At 35.3% G+C, this 18,523-nt stretch overlaps 2 protein-coding genes across 2 annotated transcripts in view; both read left to right on the top strand.

The window, feature by feature from the left end:
* The window catches only part of LOC143030374 (uncharacterized), a 32,211-nt gene that overhangs the window by 8,264 nt on the left and 5,424 nt on the right, over positions 1-18,523 (top strand). Inside the window, exons 5-8 of the mRNA XM_076193523.1 lie at positions 6,977-7,270; positions 13,020-13,054; positions 13,499-14,779; positions 15,871-16,051. Of these exons, the coding sequence (XP_076049638.1) occupies positions 6,977-7,270; positions 13,020-13,054; positions 13,499-14,779; positions 15,871-16,051 (1,791 nt within the window). The remainder of the gene's footprint in view (positions 1-6,976; positions 7,271-13,019; positions 13,055-13,498; positions 14,780-15,870; positions 16,052-18,523) is intronic.
* LOC143031677 (uncharacterized) lies at positions 1,564-6,344 on the top strand. The gene is made up of 2 exons (XM_076195799.1): positions 1,564-1,637; positions 3,959-6,344. Exon 2 carries the CDS (start codon positions 4,818-4,820, stop codon positions 6,006-6,008), a length of 1,191 nt encoding a protein of 396 aa, XP_076051914.1. The 5' UTR covers positions 1,564-1,637; positions 3,959-4,817; the 3' UTR covers positions 6,009-6,344.

Below are 18,523 nucleotides of genomic sequence, written 5' to 3'. Positions count from 1 at the left end.
TGCATTCTTTCAAAATCCAGTTTGCTATTTCATCTGGTCCATGCAATTTTCTGACATCAAAATTACTCAAGTATTTCAATATTTCATTCTTTGTTACTTCTATTTCTTTCATGGGGGGGGGGGGACTTTCTCTTTCCATTCGATCTCTTCCGGTTGTATGTTCTCCCTTGTAAAGACTGATTTAAAATGCTTGTTCATAATTTCCGCCATTTCAATTTCCTGTGTGTATTCAACTCCTCCTTGTCTTAGTTTCTCCAAATCTTGTTTGTTTTTCAGTTTACTGTTTACAAATCTGTAAAATAGTTTTGGTTGATCTTTACACTTTTCTATGACATCTTTTTCATATTTTCTCTTTTCCTCTGCACGCTTGGGATTCATTTCTATAACAAGTATATATTTTCCATTTTTTAGGTCTTGTATTTTTTCCATTTGGTCCAAGCTTTGTCTCTTTTGTCTTTTAACTCCCTACAACTTTTGTTGTACCAGCACTTTACATATTTTTTTTTCTTGTTTTTGTCTTGGGATATACTTTTCCACTCCTATTTTTTTTTTTTTTTCAAAATATTCCATTTCTCTTCCACTGTTGTTTCTTCTTTGTATATTCCTTCCCAGTTTTCTTTTTGAAAGAATTCTCTTATTTTATCAAAGTTTGTTTTTTCATACATCATTCTTCCTTTCCTATATTGTTCATTTCTTTTCATGTATTTTTCCTCATTTAGTTCCAGTTCAATCAGTATATGGTCACCTTTACTTATTGGTGTTTTATATTCAATCTTTTCTACTATTCCAGGTTCAGATGTGATTATTAGGTCTAGTCTCGATGGTTCTTCATTTCTATACCTAGTGTTCTCCTGTATCCACTGTGTCATTGTATGGTCAATAATCATCTCGAGTAGAACATTTCCCCATGAGCCGTCTCCACCCTTTACTGTCATCTCTTCCCAGCATACTTCTTTGCAATTAAAGTCGCCCATCATAACTATTCTTCCTCCATCTTCCATTATCTTATTTAATGTTATCTTTGTGTCCTCTAACATACATTTATGTTCACTCTCTTCTCACGAGGCTGTTTTTGGAGGCACATAATTTATCACAAACTTTCTGTTCTTCTTATCTCTGTCTTCCACTTAGATCATAATCATCTCTACTGTATTCTTTCCATATGTGACACTCTTCACGTTTATATCCTTCTTAGTCAGGAACATAACTCCACCCCCTTGCTTTTTCTCTCTGTTTCTAATCCAATAATTATATGCGTCATGTCCTACACTGTTGGGTGGTAGTGGACCTTTTAATTTCGTTTCTACAATTCCCATTATGTCCGGTTCTTTTTCCTTCAGATAATCATTCAGCTCATTCAATCCTGTTATTACTCCATCTATATTTGTGTAAGACACTTTTAGTTTTCTGCCACTTCCATTGTATTTAAAAAATAGATCTCATATATAGAAGAGAAAATATATTACAATTTGAAACCCAATAAATACCTAATGAATAGGCATTACAAACAAAACATTTTTTGTGATATAAAAAAGAAAAATCTTGGTTGTCTTTTTCCATCAGATGGCTAAAAGGGACCTGAAGCATGATGACCAACAAGATGCCAGAAGTTGACACCATATGAATTTGGACATCCAGTGAGTTTATATTCATTTAAATAACACAATGTATTGGGTTCTTTTATTTAACCCCATTTGTTGCATTGTGCAACTATACTTCTTCCATTATCTGGTGACCCATAGGACGTGGCCGGCAAAACCAGCAGCATTGCCACGTCCAAACCATCTCCAAAGAAAATGGGGGAGACACTGTTTTCTTTATATTTGTATGTATGACAGATGTAATTAGAGAGACATCATTAAAGTTCTTATGTAATGCAGATGACTTAATATTAGCAGAGCATCACAATTACTAAAGAGTTAAAAAAAACTTTTTCAATAAGCAGGATCTATGGGTGACATAACATGTAATGGCTGTATAAGTCTAGTGATTTGGCAAGCACTCTCCCAAAAACTCATTTTTTTTTTTCATTTTCAGTTCTCTCATTTTCTCAGCTTCATTTTTTAGTGTCTTTTTTAGTGTCTTTTCTCTTCCTCATTGCTCATTTCCATGTTTATCCATTTATTCTTGTTAATTTTCACTTTTTGCCAACTTTGCTGTTTTTGTTTGTACTTCTTTCACCATCATGTGAGAACTTAGTGTAATTATTAGAGGTCTATTTTGTTTTTTCTTTAAAGTATAGTATCAATCTATGCATTTCCTCTTATTTCTTTTTCCATCTCGTGTCCCTTCTTTTGTATCTCTTTCATAATTTCTCTTGCTATTTCTCCACTTGTCTCTTACGTATCTCGCTACATTGTATTTTTCTTTAATACCATATACTACTATACACTTTTTTTTTTATAAATTGTGTCCCTGACCCAATTTTTTCTTCTTAATTACTTTAATGACTTTCCTTTGCATTTTCTTCCACAAAATTGAAAGGTCCACTACCACCAAATACTCCCAGACAAGGTTTATACAATCACTGGATTAGAAATAGGAGAAACAGGGTGGAGGAGTTATGTTTTTGACTTAGAAAGGCTTAAATGTGACAAAGATTACAGAAGGAAATAATAATGTGGAATTGAGAATTGATTATGATTAAAATTAAAAATAGCGACATGAAAAGTAGAAAAGTTGTAGTGATATATGTGCTCTCTAAAAGATATCCTTGGAAAGAGAGTGACCAATCTAAAATATTGGAAGACACAAGGCATGCATTAAATGAAATACTGAAAGGAGGAAACTTAGTAATTATACTCTAAAGAAATATGTTGGGAGAAGATGACAGTGAAAGGTGGAGATGACCTTTGGGGAAATATAATACTGGACATGACCATTGAATGCACAATGACTCAATGGGTAAAAGAGGATACCAGATATAGAAATAATGAAGAACCATCGCGACTAGACTTGATATTTATGTCAGAGCCTGAAATTATGGATAAAATGGAATACAAGACACCAATTGGGAAGAGTGACCAACTACTTGAGCTCAAACTAAAAGTGGAAATTTATTTGGAAAGAAATGAGAAACACAGAAAAGGAAGACTAATGTATAACAAAACTGATTTTGGGAAACTTAAGAAAATTCTTTCAAAAAACAAGTTGGGAAAGCTTCTTTAATGAAGAAACACAGCTGGAAGAGAAATGGACGATATCCAAAGAAATCTGTAATGAAGGAGTGGATAAATATGTACCAAAACAAAAACAGGAAAAGTTGTACATTAAGTGCTGGTACAACAAAAAATGTAGTGAGGTAAAAGATAGAAGAGACAAAGCCTGGCAGATAAATCATATGAACAGAGACTAAAAGCACTGGGTCTGCCAACTTTGAAAGATCAAAGAGGAAGAGTTGATATGATTACAATATTCAGGTTACAAAAGTGGATAGATTAAATTGACAGAAGAGATCTCTTAATTAAGAATAGGAGGGCTGTAAGAAGACTACATGTCTAAAAGATGGGAAGAAATGGGGTTTTCCGTATAGATACATAAATACTTAGAAGGCGATGATATAGCCCAAGTTGGAAGAGTCCATAACTTCAAATCTAAATATGCTGATTGAAGATCAAGGATGTAGACAGAACTTTACATGATTTTGAGGCTAGGTATGATCAATTGGAATGTAGGAGACCCAACGAGTCTTTTTCCTTTCCTGTGTACTATAATTAGGTAAATACACACACTTGCTAACTGTCTATATGCCAAAGGCTTCTTCCCCTTATAAGGAAGATAGTTACACAGTTAAAGAAAAATAAAGGTAGTTCATTGAATATTCAACCTAGTAGATGGTTGTACCATGTTAATTTGAATGATTTAGTTCTTCATCCTAAAAAAGATTAAGATGTGGATTATGATATAAAAATCTTATTTTGAGAAGGGATGTAGATTACATGCATTTCTTATTTTTCAGAGCAAGTTGCGTGGCCCAGAGATTCATCCAGGGAAAGGAATAGTTGTTCCTGAATTGGAATAAAATAGAAGAAATAATATTTTCAAGATTTCTTTCATGAGAAATTTGGAAGCACTAAAATATAAATCCTGCAATATTTCTCCCCAGTAATGTTTTTATCTAGTAAATTTGATCAAAATAAAAGACCTTATGTAGGTAGCCATTACTTTGTTAGGTTTTTTTCAGCATCTAAAGACAAACAAATAAGAATTTGTATAAATTTCTTTTTTTCCATTTCCAGGCAAATAATTTGAGCCTTCACTTTTATTCAGAAAGGTGAGAATTCACAGAAGTGTATGCTGTAAGTTGTGAATTTTTTTTTTGACTGGTGATATGTGAAGGGATATGTAAGTTCATTGCTCTCACTAGGAAGCTTCTTATCCTTCAGTAAATTGGAAATATTATGAGAAGTTATGAAGGTGAGAAACCATTCAGATATGCTCTTTGTGAAACCCCATTTTCCAAGTCTTATTCTAAAAAGCTAAATGATAATTCGTACAGAGAAGAAGCCTCATGAGTAAACTTTTTGTGACATTTCCTTCATACTTTGCTTCTTTAGAAAGTCGTATGTGAACTCAGTGGGATGATATCTTAGTGTACTCTAAATGTGGAGTTGAGAAAATCCATATGAGAATTCACACATTGAAAAAGCCTCATCACTATACAAAGGTTAATTTTCCCACTAGTGATGTATTCTTTATGAATCAACATTTTCTGAATATGGGATCCAGAAAAGTCATATGAGATCATATACAAGGGAAAATCTGTCAAGTGCACCCAATGTGGATCAGCGTTTGGGTCTGGTGGTCTTATTAGAAATATGAGCTCTCAAACAGAAAAACCTCAGGAATGTGCTATTTGTAAAACTTTAATTTATTCAGGTACTCTGAAAAGACATATGAGAACCCACACAGGAGAGAGGCCACATGAATGTGCCATTTGCAAAGCGTCATTTTCTCAATCTGGTCACCTGAAATGTCACATGAGAACGCATACAGGAGAAAAGCCACACGAATGCGCTCTTTGCAAGGCTTCGTTTGCTCGGTCAGATACCCTCAAAAGTCACATGAGAATTCACACAGGAGAAAAGCCACATGAATGTAGCCTATGTAACACTTCATTTTCTACATCTCGTAATCTCGAAAGGCACATAAGAACCCACATAAAGGAGAAACCGCATAAGTGTACACTTTGCCAAGCTTCATTTTCTGGGTCTAGTAATTTGCAAAACCACATGAAAACTCACACAAGGGAAAAGAATAAGTGTACTATTTGTGATACTTTGTTCTCCAAGCCGGGGTTGCTGAAATCCCACATGAGAACTCACACAAGGAAGGGTCCTCATCAGTGCAATCTTTGTGAGTTTTCATTTTCGAAGCCTTTCCAACTGAAACTCCACATGAGAACTCACACAGGAGAGAGGCCGTATGAGTGTACGATTTGCAGAGCTGCATTTTCTCAGGCCTGCTCTCTGAAAAGACACGTCAAATCTCACACAGGGGAGAAATCTCACAGTTGTACTTTCTGTAAGGCATCGTTCTCCGCTTCTTATGGCCTCATCAAACACATGAGAATCCACACCAGAGAAAAGCCTTACACATGTATTCTATGTAAATCTTCGTTCGCTCAGTCTGGTACTCTAAAAAGTCACATGAGGTCGCATACAGGCGAGAAGCCGTACAAGTGTGTTTGTTGTGTCGCTTCCTTTACCCGGTCTGGCACTCTGAAAAAACATATGCGTACTCACACGGGAGAGGAATCCCCTAAAAGCACCGAAAGAGAAACTTTGTTCTCATATTCTGCAGATTTGAAGAGTGATTGTTGGGCGAGTGATGACAGTGATTCTTTGAAACCTGTTGGTATTAAGTTGACAAATGTCAAGCATGAGCTGATGGAGGAGTTGGATAACTCAGATGGAATTCCAGGTAGTATAACAAGCACTTGGGTAAAGGAGGACATGGAAATCAAGGAGGAGTATGACCTTAACTTGATCAAAACAGAGCAAGACTAAGTTGTATTACTATCCTCTCGACCTGTAAGGGTACTTCTTGTCAGAGTAGAACATACTTGGAAATATTGGTCATAATTTGTGCTGTGCTAAATTCTGTTGAGAAACCTGACTTGTGGTTTCTTTTATTGTGATTTTTTTTTCAAAGTTTATAATGTCTTTCTGTATTCACATGATATACTGAAGACTTGTAAATAAAGATCTGTAGTATGTTAATATTGTTGATATATATATATAGGATGATTTCTATGCTGTTCAGATAACTGATCTATCACAAGAATTGATTATTGAAGAATCCTAATGGGAAAATGTTATATAAAGTGTTAAAATTGTTTTGGATTACTATTGTATTCTAATAAAGCTTGAAATGTTTAGTAGTCTCTGAATATTACTTCTGTTTTGCCAGGTAATGGTGTATTGGATGAGTCCGTTTTACACCAGTTTTAAGATTACATAGTATGAGGATACACAATTCATGACCAGTGATACTGTTTAAGATTCATTCGCTCATTAAGCAATCAAATTATGTATTTACATTTCCTAATGAGCTACAAGTGGTTTCCAGAGTGACCTGTGTTGTTGAGAAAGTTCACAAGAAGAATATGCACACTAATGAAAAAAATATGACCCACGGCAGGATTAAAAAAGAATAGGGGGTAATCCTTAGAAATAAGGAGGAAAGAAGCCCAGAAATAGGATTCACAAAAAAAAGTAGTCATGAGAAATGAGTAGTATTTGCAAGATTTGATATTAACCTAAAGTGTCATTGCCTCTAAACACATAGCCTCACTTGCCTGCATTAATGAGTTTAAGGATGCAGAATCAATGCCTCCATCTTACTCTTTGAGGCGACATCCTCCCCTGGGTGTCTGATAATAATCAATACTTGGGCATCTTGATTGATTTCAGGCTCTCCTTCGCCCCGAGGTCAGATACCTCCGTGAGGCCACGAAAACAAGATTAAATCTCAGAGCCATAGCAGGGCCCCAGCTGGGTGCCAGGCACAAGGTCCTCCGGACATATTACATTCAGGTGGTACATTCAATGGTGGACTATGCCTCTGGGGCTCTCCTCTTCATCTCAGCTTTGAGGACAAGCTCGAGGTTCTCCAAAACCAGGCTCTAGGTACTATCACTAATAGTTGTGTATGGTATTTCTCACACCTTCAAATTCGTAAGAGTCCAGTTGATGAATGCCTTGCCAGCTTCATGTGCTGTACCATATCACCCTGGTATCACTGTGACCAGACAGTTCAACACAAGATGGTCTGTGTCCTGTGGGGATGCATGACATGCTGGGGGGCATATAGGGGATTCACGATAGTCCCATTGGTGCAGTTTGGCTGCTGTTCTACCATGGCCTGATCTCATCCTATTTGTCAGTGTCTACTGATTTTTGGTTAGGCAGTAGAAAACGGGCACACCACTTTCTCATCTAACTTGTTCCAACTGTCTATTACTCTGTGAGGAAAGCTGTTCTTTTTCAGATCTCTTCTATAGCTGTCTTTCTTGATTTTCTTTCCGTGTCCTCTTGTATTTCTATCATCCCATTTTATCGGTCTCTCTATCAATAATTTCTATGCCTTTCATGATTCTGTAAATAGCTATCAAATCTCCTCTCTCTTCTTTGCTCTAGTGTCTGTAGTTCAAGTTTTGCTAGTCTCTCTGCATATGATAGTTTTGAGAGTGTTGGTGCCAATTTTGTAATTGCTCTTTGTATTCTTTCAAGTTTTTTATACATTTTTTGTACTTGGTGACCACATCGTTGCTGCATATTCCAATCTTGGTCTTATCAGAGTGATTAGAATTTTCTTCACCATTTCTTCATCCAGGTATGTAAATGCCACTTTGATTGTTCTTATTAAATTATAAGTTTCTCCAAAAATCTTATTTATGTGTTTCTCAGGTGACATATTATTCATAACAATGACTCCCAGGTCCTTCTCATTTTCTACTTTTTTATTCCTTCTCCCAATTTATATGATCCTGTTATTCTGTTTTTGCTTTTTCCAAATTCCATTATACTACACTTTTTAGTGTTGAACTCCATCTCCCACTTCCTACTCCATTCCTGTACTTTATTTAGATCACTCTGTAGTGACTCACAATCTTCTTCCGTGTTCACTTTTTTGAACAGTTTTGCATCATCTGCAAAGAAGCTCATAAAACTTTCAATTCCGTCATCCATATCATTAATATATAGCAAACCTTATTGGGGCCAGAACTGTTCCTTGTGGAACACCACTTATTACTTCATCCCATTTTGAGTGTTTGTATCTTATCACTACTCTCATTTTTCTTTCTTGCAAAAAGTCTTCCATCCATTTAAACAGTTTGCCCTTTATTCCTCCTTCAGTTTCTAATTTCTTAAGCAACTTCATATGTGATACTTTGTCAAAAGCTTTTTTTAGGTCTAGAAATGCACAATCAGCCTATCCATCTCTTTCTTGTATTATATCTATTAGCCTTGAATAGAAACATATTAAATTGGTGATGCATGATCGTCCTTGCCTGAATCCAAATTGCCTGGAACGTTTTTTTTTTTTCTAAATATTTTACCCATCTACTTTTGACAATTCTTTCACAAATTTTTGCTATTGTACTTGTTAGAGAGACTGGTCTGTAGTTGGTAGGGACTTCTTTATTTCCCCCTTTATATATAGGTACTATATTTGCTTTTTTCCAATCTTCTGGGACTTTTCCTTCTTTCAAGGAACTGTTTATTATGCTATGTATTTTGTCTGCCAGTTCATTCCTGCATTCTTTCAAAATCCAGTTTGCTATTTCATCTGGTCCATGCAATTTTCTGACATCAAAATTACTCAAGTATTTCAATATTTCATTCTTTGTTACTTCTATTTCTTTCATGGGGGGGGGGGACTTTCTCTTTCCATTCGATCTCTTCCGGTTGTATGTTCTCCCTTGTAAAGACTGATTTAAAATGCTTGTTCATAATTTCCGCCATTTCAATTTCCTGTGTGTATTCAACTCCTCCTTGTCTTAGTTTCTCCAAATCTTGTTTGTTTTTCAGTTTACTGTTTACAAATCTGTAAAATAGTTTTGGTTGATCTTTACACTTTTCTATGACATCTTTTTCATATTTTCTCTTTTCCTCTGCACGCTTGGGATTCATTTCTATAACAAGTATATATTTTCCATTTTTTAGGTCTTGTATTTTTTCCATTTGGTCCAAGCTTTGTCTCTTTTGTCTTTTAACTCCCTACAACTTTTGTTGTGCCAGCACTTTACATGTTATTTTTCTTGTTTTTGTCTTGGGACATACTTTTCCACTTTTTTTTTTTCTTCAAAATATTCCATTTCTCTTCCACTGTTGTTTCTTCTTTGTATATTCCTTCCCAGTTTTCTTTTTGAAAGAATTCTCTTATTTTATCAAAACTTGTTTTTTCATACATCATTCTTCCTTCTCAATATTGTTCATTTCTTTTCATGTATTTTTCCTCATTTAGTTCCAGTTCAATCAGTATATGGTCACCTTTACTTATTGGTGTTTTATATTCAATCTTTTCTACTATTCCAGGTTCAGATGTGATTATTAGGTCTAGTCTCGATGGTTCTTCATTTCTATACCTAGTGTTCTCCTGTATCCACTGTGTCATTGTATGGTCAATAATCATCTCGAGTAGAACATTTCCCCATGAGCCGTCTCCACCCTTTACTGTCATCTCTTCCCAGCATACTTCTTTGCAATTAAAGTCGCCCATCATAACTATTCTTCCTCCATCTTCCATTATCTTATTTAATGTTATCTTTGTGTCCTCTAACATACATTTATGTTCACTCTCTTCTCACGAGGCTGTTTTTGGAGGCACATAATTTATCACAAACTTTCTGTTCTTCTTATCTCTGTCTTCCACTTAGATCATAATCATCTCTACTGTATTCTTTCCATATGTGACACTCTTCACGTTTATATCCTTCTTAGTCAGGAACATAACTCCACCCCCTTGCTTTTTCTCTCTGTTTCTAATCCAATAATTATATGCGTCATGTCCTACACTGTTGGGTGGTAGTGGACCTTTTAATTTCGTTTCTACAATTCCCATTATGTCCGGTTCTTTTTCCTTCAGATAATCATTCAGCTCATTCAATCCTGTTATTACTCCATCTATATTTGTGTAAGACACTTTTAGTTTTCTGCCACTTCCATTGTATTTAAAAAATAGATCTCATATATAGAAGAGAAAATATATTACAATTTGAAACCCAATAAATACCTAATGAATAGGCATTACAAACAAAACATTTTTTGTGATATAAAAAAGAAAAATCTTGGTTGTCTTTTTCCATCAGATGGCTAAAAGGGACCTGAAGCATGATGACCAACAAGATGCCAGAAGTTGATACCATATGGAATTTGGACATCCAGTGAGTTTATATTCATTTAAATAACACAATGTATTGGGTTCTTTTATTTAACCCCATTTGTTGCATTGTGCAACTATACTTCTTCCATTATCTGGTGACCCATAGGACATGGCCGGCAAAACCAGCAGCATTGCCACGTTCAAACCATCTCCAAAGAAAATGGGGGAGACACTGTTTTCTTTATATTTGTATGTATGACAGATATAATTAGAGAGACATCATTAAAGTTCTTATGTAATGCAGATGACTTAATATTAGCAGAGCATCACAATTACTAAAGAGTTAAAAAAACTTTTTCAATAAGCAGGATCTATGGGTGACATAACATGTAATGGCTGTATAAGTCTAGTGATTTGGCAAGCACTCTCCCAAAAACTCATTTTTTTTTTTCATTTTCAGTTCTCTCATTTTCTCAGCTTCATTTTTTAGTGTCTTTTTTAGTGTCTTTTCTCTTCCTCATTGCTCATTTCCATGTTTATCCATTTATTCTTGTTAATTTTCACTTTTTGCCAACTTTGCTGTTTTTGTTTGTACTTCTTTCACCATCATGTGAGAACTTAGTGTAATTATTAGAGGTCTATTTTTTTCTTTTTCTTTAAAGTATAGTATCAATCTATGCATTTCCTCTTATTTCTTTTTCCATCTCGTGTCCCTTCTTTTGTATCTCTTTCAGAATTTCTCTTGCTATTTCTCCACTTGTCTCTTACGTATCTCGCTACATTGTATTTTTCTTTAATACCATATACTACTATACACTTTTTTTTTTATAAATTGTATCCCTGACCCGATGTTTCTTCTTCTTAATTACTTTAATGACTTTCCTTTGCATTTTCTTCCACAAAATTGAAAGGTCCACTACCACCAAATACTCCCAGACAAGGTTTATACAATCACTGGATTAAAAATAGGAGAAACAGGGTGGAGGAGTTATGTTTTTGACTAAGAAAGGCTTAAATGTGACAAAGATTACAGAAGGAAATAATAATGTGGAATTGAGAATTGATTATGATTAAAATTAAAAATAGTGACATGAAAAGTAGAAAAGTTGTAGTGATATATGTGCTCTCTAAAACATATTCTTGGAAAGAGAGTGACCAATCTAAAATATTGGAAGACACAAGGCATGCATTAAATGAAATACTGAAAGGAGGAAACTTAGTAATTATACTCTAAAGAAATATGTTGGGAGAAGATGACAGTGAAAGGTGGAGATGACCTTTGGGGAAATATAATACTGGACATGACCATTGAATGCACAATGACTCAATGGGTAAAAGAGGATACCAGATATAGAAATAATGAAGAACCATCGCGACTAGACTTGATATTTATGTCAGAGCCTGAAATTATGGATAAAATGGAATACAAGACACCAATTGGGAAGAGTGACCAACTACTTGAGCTCAAACTAAAAGTGGAAATTTATTTGGAAAGAAATGAGAAACACAGAAAAGGAAGACTAATGTATAACAAAACTGATTTTGGGAAACTTAAGAAAATTCTTTCAAAAAACAAGTTGGGAAAGCTTCTTTAATGAAGAAACACAGCTGGAAGAGAAATGGACGATATCCAAAGAAATCTGTAATGAAGGAGTGGACAAATATGTACCAAAACAAAAACAGGAAAAGTTGTACATTAAGTGCTGGTACAACAAAAAATGTAGTGAGGTAAAAGATAGAAGAGACAAAGCCTGGCAGATAAATCATATGAACAGAGACTAAAAGCACTGGGTCTGCCAACTTTGAAAGATCAAAGAGGAAGAGTTGATATGATTACAATATTCAGGTTACAAAAGTGGATAGATTACATTGACAGTAGAGATCTCTTAATTAAGGGTAGGAGGGCTTTAAGAGGTCATGAGAATAAATTAAGGAAGACTACATGTCTAGAAGATGGGAAGAAATAGGGTTTTCCGTATAGATACATAAATACTTAGAAGGCGATGATATAGCCCAAGTTGGAAGAGTCCATAACTTCAAATCTAAATATGATGATTGAAGATCAAGGATGTAGACAGAACTTTACTTGATTTTGAGGCTAGGTATGATCAATTGGAATGTAGGAGACCCAACGAGTCTTTTTCCTTTCCTGTGTACTATAATTAGGTAAATACACACACTTGCTAACTGTCTATATGCCAAAGGCTTCTTCCCCTTATAAGGAAGATAGTTACACAGTTAAAGAAAAATAAAGGTAGTTCATTGAATATTCAACCTGCCAGTAGATGGTTGTACCATGTTAATTTGAATGATTTAGTTCTTCATCCTAAAAAAAATTAAGATATGGATTATGATATAAAAATCTTATTTTGAAAAGGGATGTAGATTACATGCATTTCTTATTTTTCAGAGCAAGTTGCGTGGCCCAGAGATTCATCCAGGGAAAGGAATAGTTGTTCCTGAATTGGAATAAAATAGAAGAAATAATATTTTCAAGATTTCTTTCATGAGAAATTTGGAAGCACTAAAATATAAATCCTGCAATATTTCTCCCCAGTAATGTTTTTATCTAGTAAATTTGATCAAAATAAAAGACCTTATGTAGGTAGCCATTACTTTGTTAGGTTTTTTTCAGCATCTAAAGACAAACAAATAAGAATTTGTATAAATTTCTTTTTTTCCATTTCCAGGCAAATAATTTGAGCCTTCACTTTTATTCAGAAAGGTGAGAATTCACAGAAGTGTATGCTGTAAGTTGTGAATTTTTTTTTTGACTGGTGATATGTGAAGGGATATGTAAGTTCATTGCTCTCACTAGGAAGCTTCTTATCCTTCAGTAAATTGGAAATATTATGAGAAGTTATGAAGGTGAGAAACCATTCAGATATGCTCTTTGTGAAACTCCATTTTCCAAGTCTTATTCTAAAAAGCTAAATGATAATTCGTACAGAGAAGAAGCCTCATGAGTAAACTTTTTGTGACATTTCCTTCATACTTTGCTTCTTTAGAAAGTCGTATGTGAACTCAGTGGGATGATATCTTAGTGTACTCTAAATGTGGAGTTGAGAAAATCCATATGAGAATTCACACATTGAAAAAGCCTCATCACTATACAAAGGTTAATTTTCCCACTAGTGATGTATTCTTTATGAATCAACATTTTCTGAATATGGGATCCAGAAAAGTCATATGAGATCATATACAAGGGAAAATCTGTCAAGTGCACCCAATGTGGATCAGCGTTTGGGTCTGGTGGTCTTATTAGAAATATGAGCTCTCAAACAGAAAAACCTCAGGAATGTGCTATTTGTAAAACTTTAATTTATTCAGGTACTCTGAAAAGACATATGAGAACCCACACAGGAGAGAGGCCACATGAATGTGCCATTTGCAAAGCGTCATTTTCTCAATCTGGTCACCTGAAATGTCATATGAGAACACATACAGGAGAAAAGCCACACGAATGCGCTCTTTGCAAGGCTTCGTTTGCTCGGTCAGATACTCTCAAAAGTCACATGAGAATTCACACAGGAGAAAAGCCACATGAATGTAGCCTATGTAACACTTCATTTTCTACATCTCGTAATCTCGAAAGGCACATAAGAACCCACATAAAGGAGAAACCGCATAAGTGTACACTTTGCCAAGCTTCATTTTCTGGGTCTAGTAATTTGCAAAACCACATGAAAACTCACACAAGGGAAAAGAATAAGTGTACTATTTGTGATACTTTGTTCTCCAAGCCGGGGTTGCTGAAATCCCACATGAGAACTCACACAAGGAAGGGGCCTCATCAGTGCAATCTTTGTGAGTTTTCATTTTCGAAGCCTTTCCAACTGAAACTCCACATGAGAACTCACACAGGAGAGAGGCCGTATGAGTGTACGATTTGCAGAGCTGCATTTTCTCAGGCCTGCTCTCTGAAAAGACACGTCAAATCTCACACAGGGGAGAAATCTCACAGTTGTACTTTCTGTAAGGCATCGTTCTCCGCTTCTTATGGCCTCATCAAACACATGAGAATCCACACCAGAGAAAAGCCTTACACATGTATTCTATGTAAATCTTCGTTCGCTCAGTCTGGTACTCTAAAAAGTCACATGAGGTCGCATACAGGCGAGAAGCCGTACAAATGTGTTTGTTGTGTCGCTTCCTTTACCCGGTCTGGCACTCTGAAAAAACATATGCGTACTCACACGGGAGAGGAATCCCCTAAAAGCACCGAAAGAGAAACTTTGTTCTCATATTCTGCAGATTTGAAGAGTGATTGTTGGGCGAGTGATGACAGTGATTCTTTGAAACCTGTTGGTATTAAGTTGACAAATGTCAAGCATGAGCTGATGGAGGAGTTGGATAACTCAGATGGAATTCCAGGTAGTATAACAAGCACTTGGGTAAAGGAGGACATGGAAATCAAGGAGGAGTATGACCTTAACTTGATCAAAACAGAGCAAGACTAAGTTGTATTACTATCCTCTCGACCTGTAAGGGTACTTCTTGTCAGAGTAGAACATACTTGGAAATATTGGTCATAATTTGTGCTGTGCTAAATTCTGTTGAGAAACCTGACTTGTGGTTTCTTTTATTGTGATTTTTTTTTCAAAGTTTATAATGTCTTTCTGTATTCACATGATATACTGAAGACTTGTAAATAAAGATCTGTAGTATGTTAATATTGTTGATATATATATATAGGATGATTTCTATGCTGTTCAGATAACTGATCTATCACAAGAATTGATTATTGAAGAATCCTAATGGGAAAATGTTATATAAAGTGTTAAAATTGTTTTGGATTACTATTGTATTCTAATAAAGCTTGAAATGTTTAGTAGTCTCTGAATATTACTTCTGTTTTGCCAGGTAATGGTGTATTGGATGAGTCCGTTTTACACCAGTTTTAAGATTACATAGTATGAGGATACACAATTCATGACCAGTGATACTGTTTAAGATTCATTCGCTCATTAAGCAATCAAATTATGTATTTACATTTCCTAATGAGCTACAAGTGGTTTCCAGAGTGACCTGTGTTGTTGAGAAAGTTCACAAGAAGAATATGCACACTAATGAAAAAAATATGACCCACGGCAGGATTAAAAAAGAATAGGGGGTAATCCTTAGAAATAAGGAGGAAAGAAGCCCAGAAATAGGATTCACAAAAAAAAGTAGTCATGAGAAATGAGTAGTATTTGCAAGATTTGATATTAACCTAAAGTGTCATTGCCTCTAAACACATAGCCTCACTTGCCTGCATTAATGAGTTTAAGGATGCAGAATCAATGCCTCCATCTTACTCTTTGAGGCGACATCCTCCCCTGGGTGTCTGATAATAATCAATACTTGGGCATCTTGATTGATTTCAGGCTCTCCTTCGCCCCGAGGTCAGATACCTCCGTGAGGCCACGAAAACAAGATTAAATCTCAGAGCCATAGCAGGGCCCCAGCTGGGTGCCAGGCACAAGGTCCTCCGGACATATTACATTCAGGTGGTACATTCAATGGTGGACTATGCCTCTGGGGCTCTCCTCTTCATCTCAGCTTTGAGGACAAGCTCGAGGTTCTCCAAAACCAGGCTCTAAGTACTATCACTAATAGTTGTGTATGGTATTTCTCACACCTTCAAATTCGTAAGAGTCCAGTTGATGAATGCCTTGCCAGCTTCATGTGCTGTACCATATCACCCTGGTATCACTGTGACCAGACAGTTCAACACAAGATGGTCTGTGTCCTGTGGGGATGCATGACATGCTGGGGGGCATATAGGGGATTCACGATAGTCCCATTGGTGCAGTTTGGCTGCTGTTCTACCATGGCCTGATCTCATCCTATTTGTCAGTGTCTACTAATTTTTGGTTAGGCAGTAGAAAACGGGCACACCACTTTCTCATCTAACTTGTTCCAACTGTCTATTACTCTGTGAGGAAAGCTGTTCTTTTTCAGATCTCTTCTATAGCTGTCTTTCTTGATTTTCTTTCCGTGTCCTCTTGTATTTCTATCATCCCATTTTATCGGTCTCTCTATCAATAATTTCTATGCCTTTCATGATTCTGTAAATAGCTATCAAATCTCCTCTCTCTTCTTTGCTCTAGTGTCTGTAGTTCAAGTTTTGCTAGTCTCTCTGCATATGATAGTTTTGACAGTGTTGGTGCCAATTTTGTAATTGCTCTTTGTATTCTTTCAAATTTTTTTTTATACATTTTTTGTACTTGGTGACCATATCATTGCTGCATATTCCAATCTTGGTCTTATCAGAGTGATTAGAATTTTCTTCACCATTTCTTCATCCAGGTATGTAAATGCCACTTTGATTGTTCTTATTAAATTATAAGTTTCTCCAAAAATCTTATTTATATGTTTCTCAGGTGACATATTATTCATAACAATGACTCCCAGGTCCTTCTCATTTTCTACTTTTTTATTCCTTCTCCCAATTTATATGATCCTATTATTCTGTTTTTGCTTTTTCCAAATTCCATTATACTACACTTTTTAGTGTTGAACTCCATCTCCCACTTCCTACTCCATTCCTGTACTTTATTTAGATCACTCTGTAGTGACTCACAATCTTCTTCAGTGTTCACTTTTTTCAACAGTTTTGCATCATCTGCAAAGAAGCTCATATAACTTTCAATTCCGTCATCCATATCATTAATATATATAGCAAACATTATTGGGGCCAGAACTGTTCCTTGTGGAACACCGCTTATTACTTCATCCCATTTTGAGTGTTTGTCTCTTATCACTACTCTCATTTTTCTTTCTTGCAAAAAGTCTTCCATCCATTTAAACAGTTTGCCCTTTATTCCTCCTTCAGTTTCTAATTTCTTAAGCAACTTCATATGTGATACTTTGTCAAAAGCTTTTTTTAGGTCTAGAAATACACAATCAGCCTATCCATCTCTTTCTTGTATTATATCTATTAGCCTTGAATAGAAACATATTAAATTGGTGATGCATGATCGTCCTTGTCTGAATCCAAATTGCCTGGAACGTTTTTTTTTTTTCTAAATATTTTACCCATCTACTTTTGACAATTCTTTCACAAATTTTTGCTATTGTACTTGTTAGAGAGACTGGTCTGTAGTTGGTAGGGACTTCTTTATTTCCCCCTTTATATATAGGTACTATATTTGCTTTTTTCCAATCTTCTGGGACTTTTCCTTCTTTCAAGGAACTGTTTATTATGCTATGTATTTTGTCTGCCAGTTCATTCCTGCATTCTTTCAAAATCCAGTTTGCTATTTCATCTGGTCCATGCAATTTTCTGACATCAAAATTACTCAAGTATTTCAATATTTCATTCTTTGTTACTTCTATTTCTTTCATGGGGGGGGGGGGACTTTCTATTTCCATTCGATCTCTTCCGGTTGTATGTTCTCCCTTGTAAAGACTGATTTAAAATGCTTGTTCATAATTTCCGCCATTTCAATTTCCTGTGTGTATTCAACTCCTCCTTGTCTTAGTTTCTCCAAATCTTGTTTGTTTTTCAGTTTACTGTTTACAAATCTGTAAAATAGTTTTGGTTGATCTTTACACTTTTCTATGACATCTTTTTCATATTTTCTCTTTTCCTCTGCACGCTTGGGATTCATTTCTATAACAAGTATATATTTTCCATTTTTTAGGTCTTGTATTTTTTCCATTTGGTCCAAGCTTTGTCTCTTTTGTCTTTTAACTCCCTACAACTTTTGTTGTACCAGCACTTTACATATTTTTTTTTCTTGTTTTTGTCTTGGGATATACTTTTCCACTCCTATTTTTTTTTTTTTTTTCAAAATATTCCATTTCTCTTCCACTGTTGTTTCTTCTTTGTATATTCCTTCCCAGTTTTCTTTTTGAAAGAATTCTCTTATTTTATCAAAGTTTGTTTTTTCATACATCATTCTTCCTTTTCTATATTGTTCATTTCTTTTCATGTATTTTTCCTCATTTAGTTCCAGTTCAATCAGTATATGGTCACTTTTACTTATTGGTGTTTTATATTCAATCTTTTCTACTATTCTAGGTTCAGATGTGATTATTAGGTCTAGTCTCGATGGTTCTTCATTTCTATACCTAGTGTTCTCCTGTATCCACTGTGTCATTGTATGGTCAATAATCATCTCGAGTAGAACATTTCCCCATGAGCCGTCTCCACCCTTTACTGTCATCTCTTCCCAGCATACTTCTTTGCAATTAAAGTCGCCCATCA

This window comes from Oratosquilla oratoria, chromosome 12 (genome assembly GCF_046742065.1).
Source record: "Oratosquilla oratoria isolate Oo_2021 chromosome 12, ASM4674206v1, whole genome shotgun sequence".
NCBI classification, from domain to species: domain Eukaryota; kingdom Metazoa; phylum Arthropoda; class Malacostraca; order Stomatopoda; family Squillidae; genus Oratosquilla; species Oratosquilla oratoria.
This window is presented reverse-complemented; position numbering and strand designations above follow the sequence as displayed.

What these genes read in the sequence shown, in the direction of transcription:
- LOC143031677 (XM_076195799.1), top strand. Translation starts at nt 4,818, where the DNA reads ATGAGCTCTCAAACAGAAAAACCTCAGGAATGTGCTATTTGTAAAACT.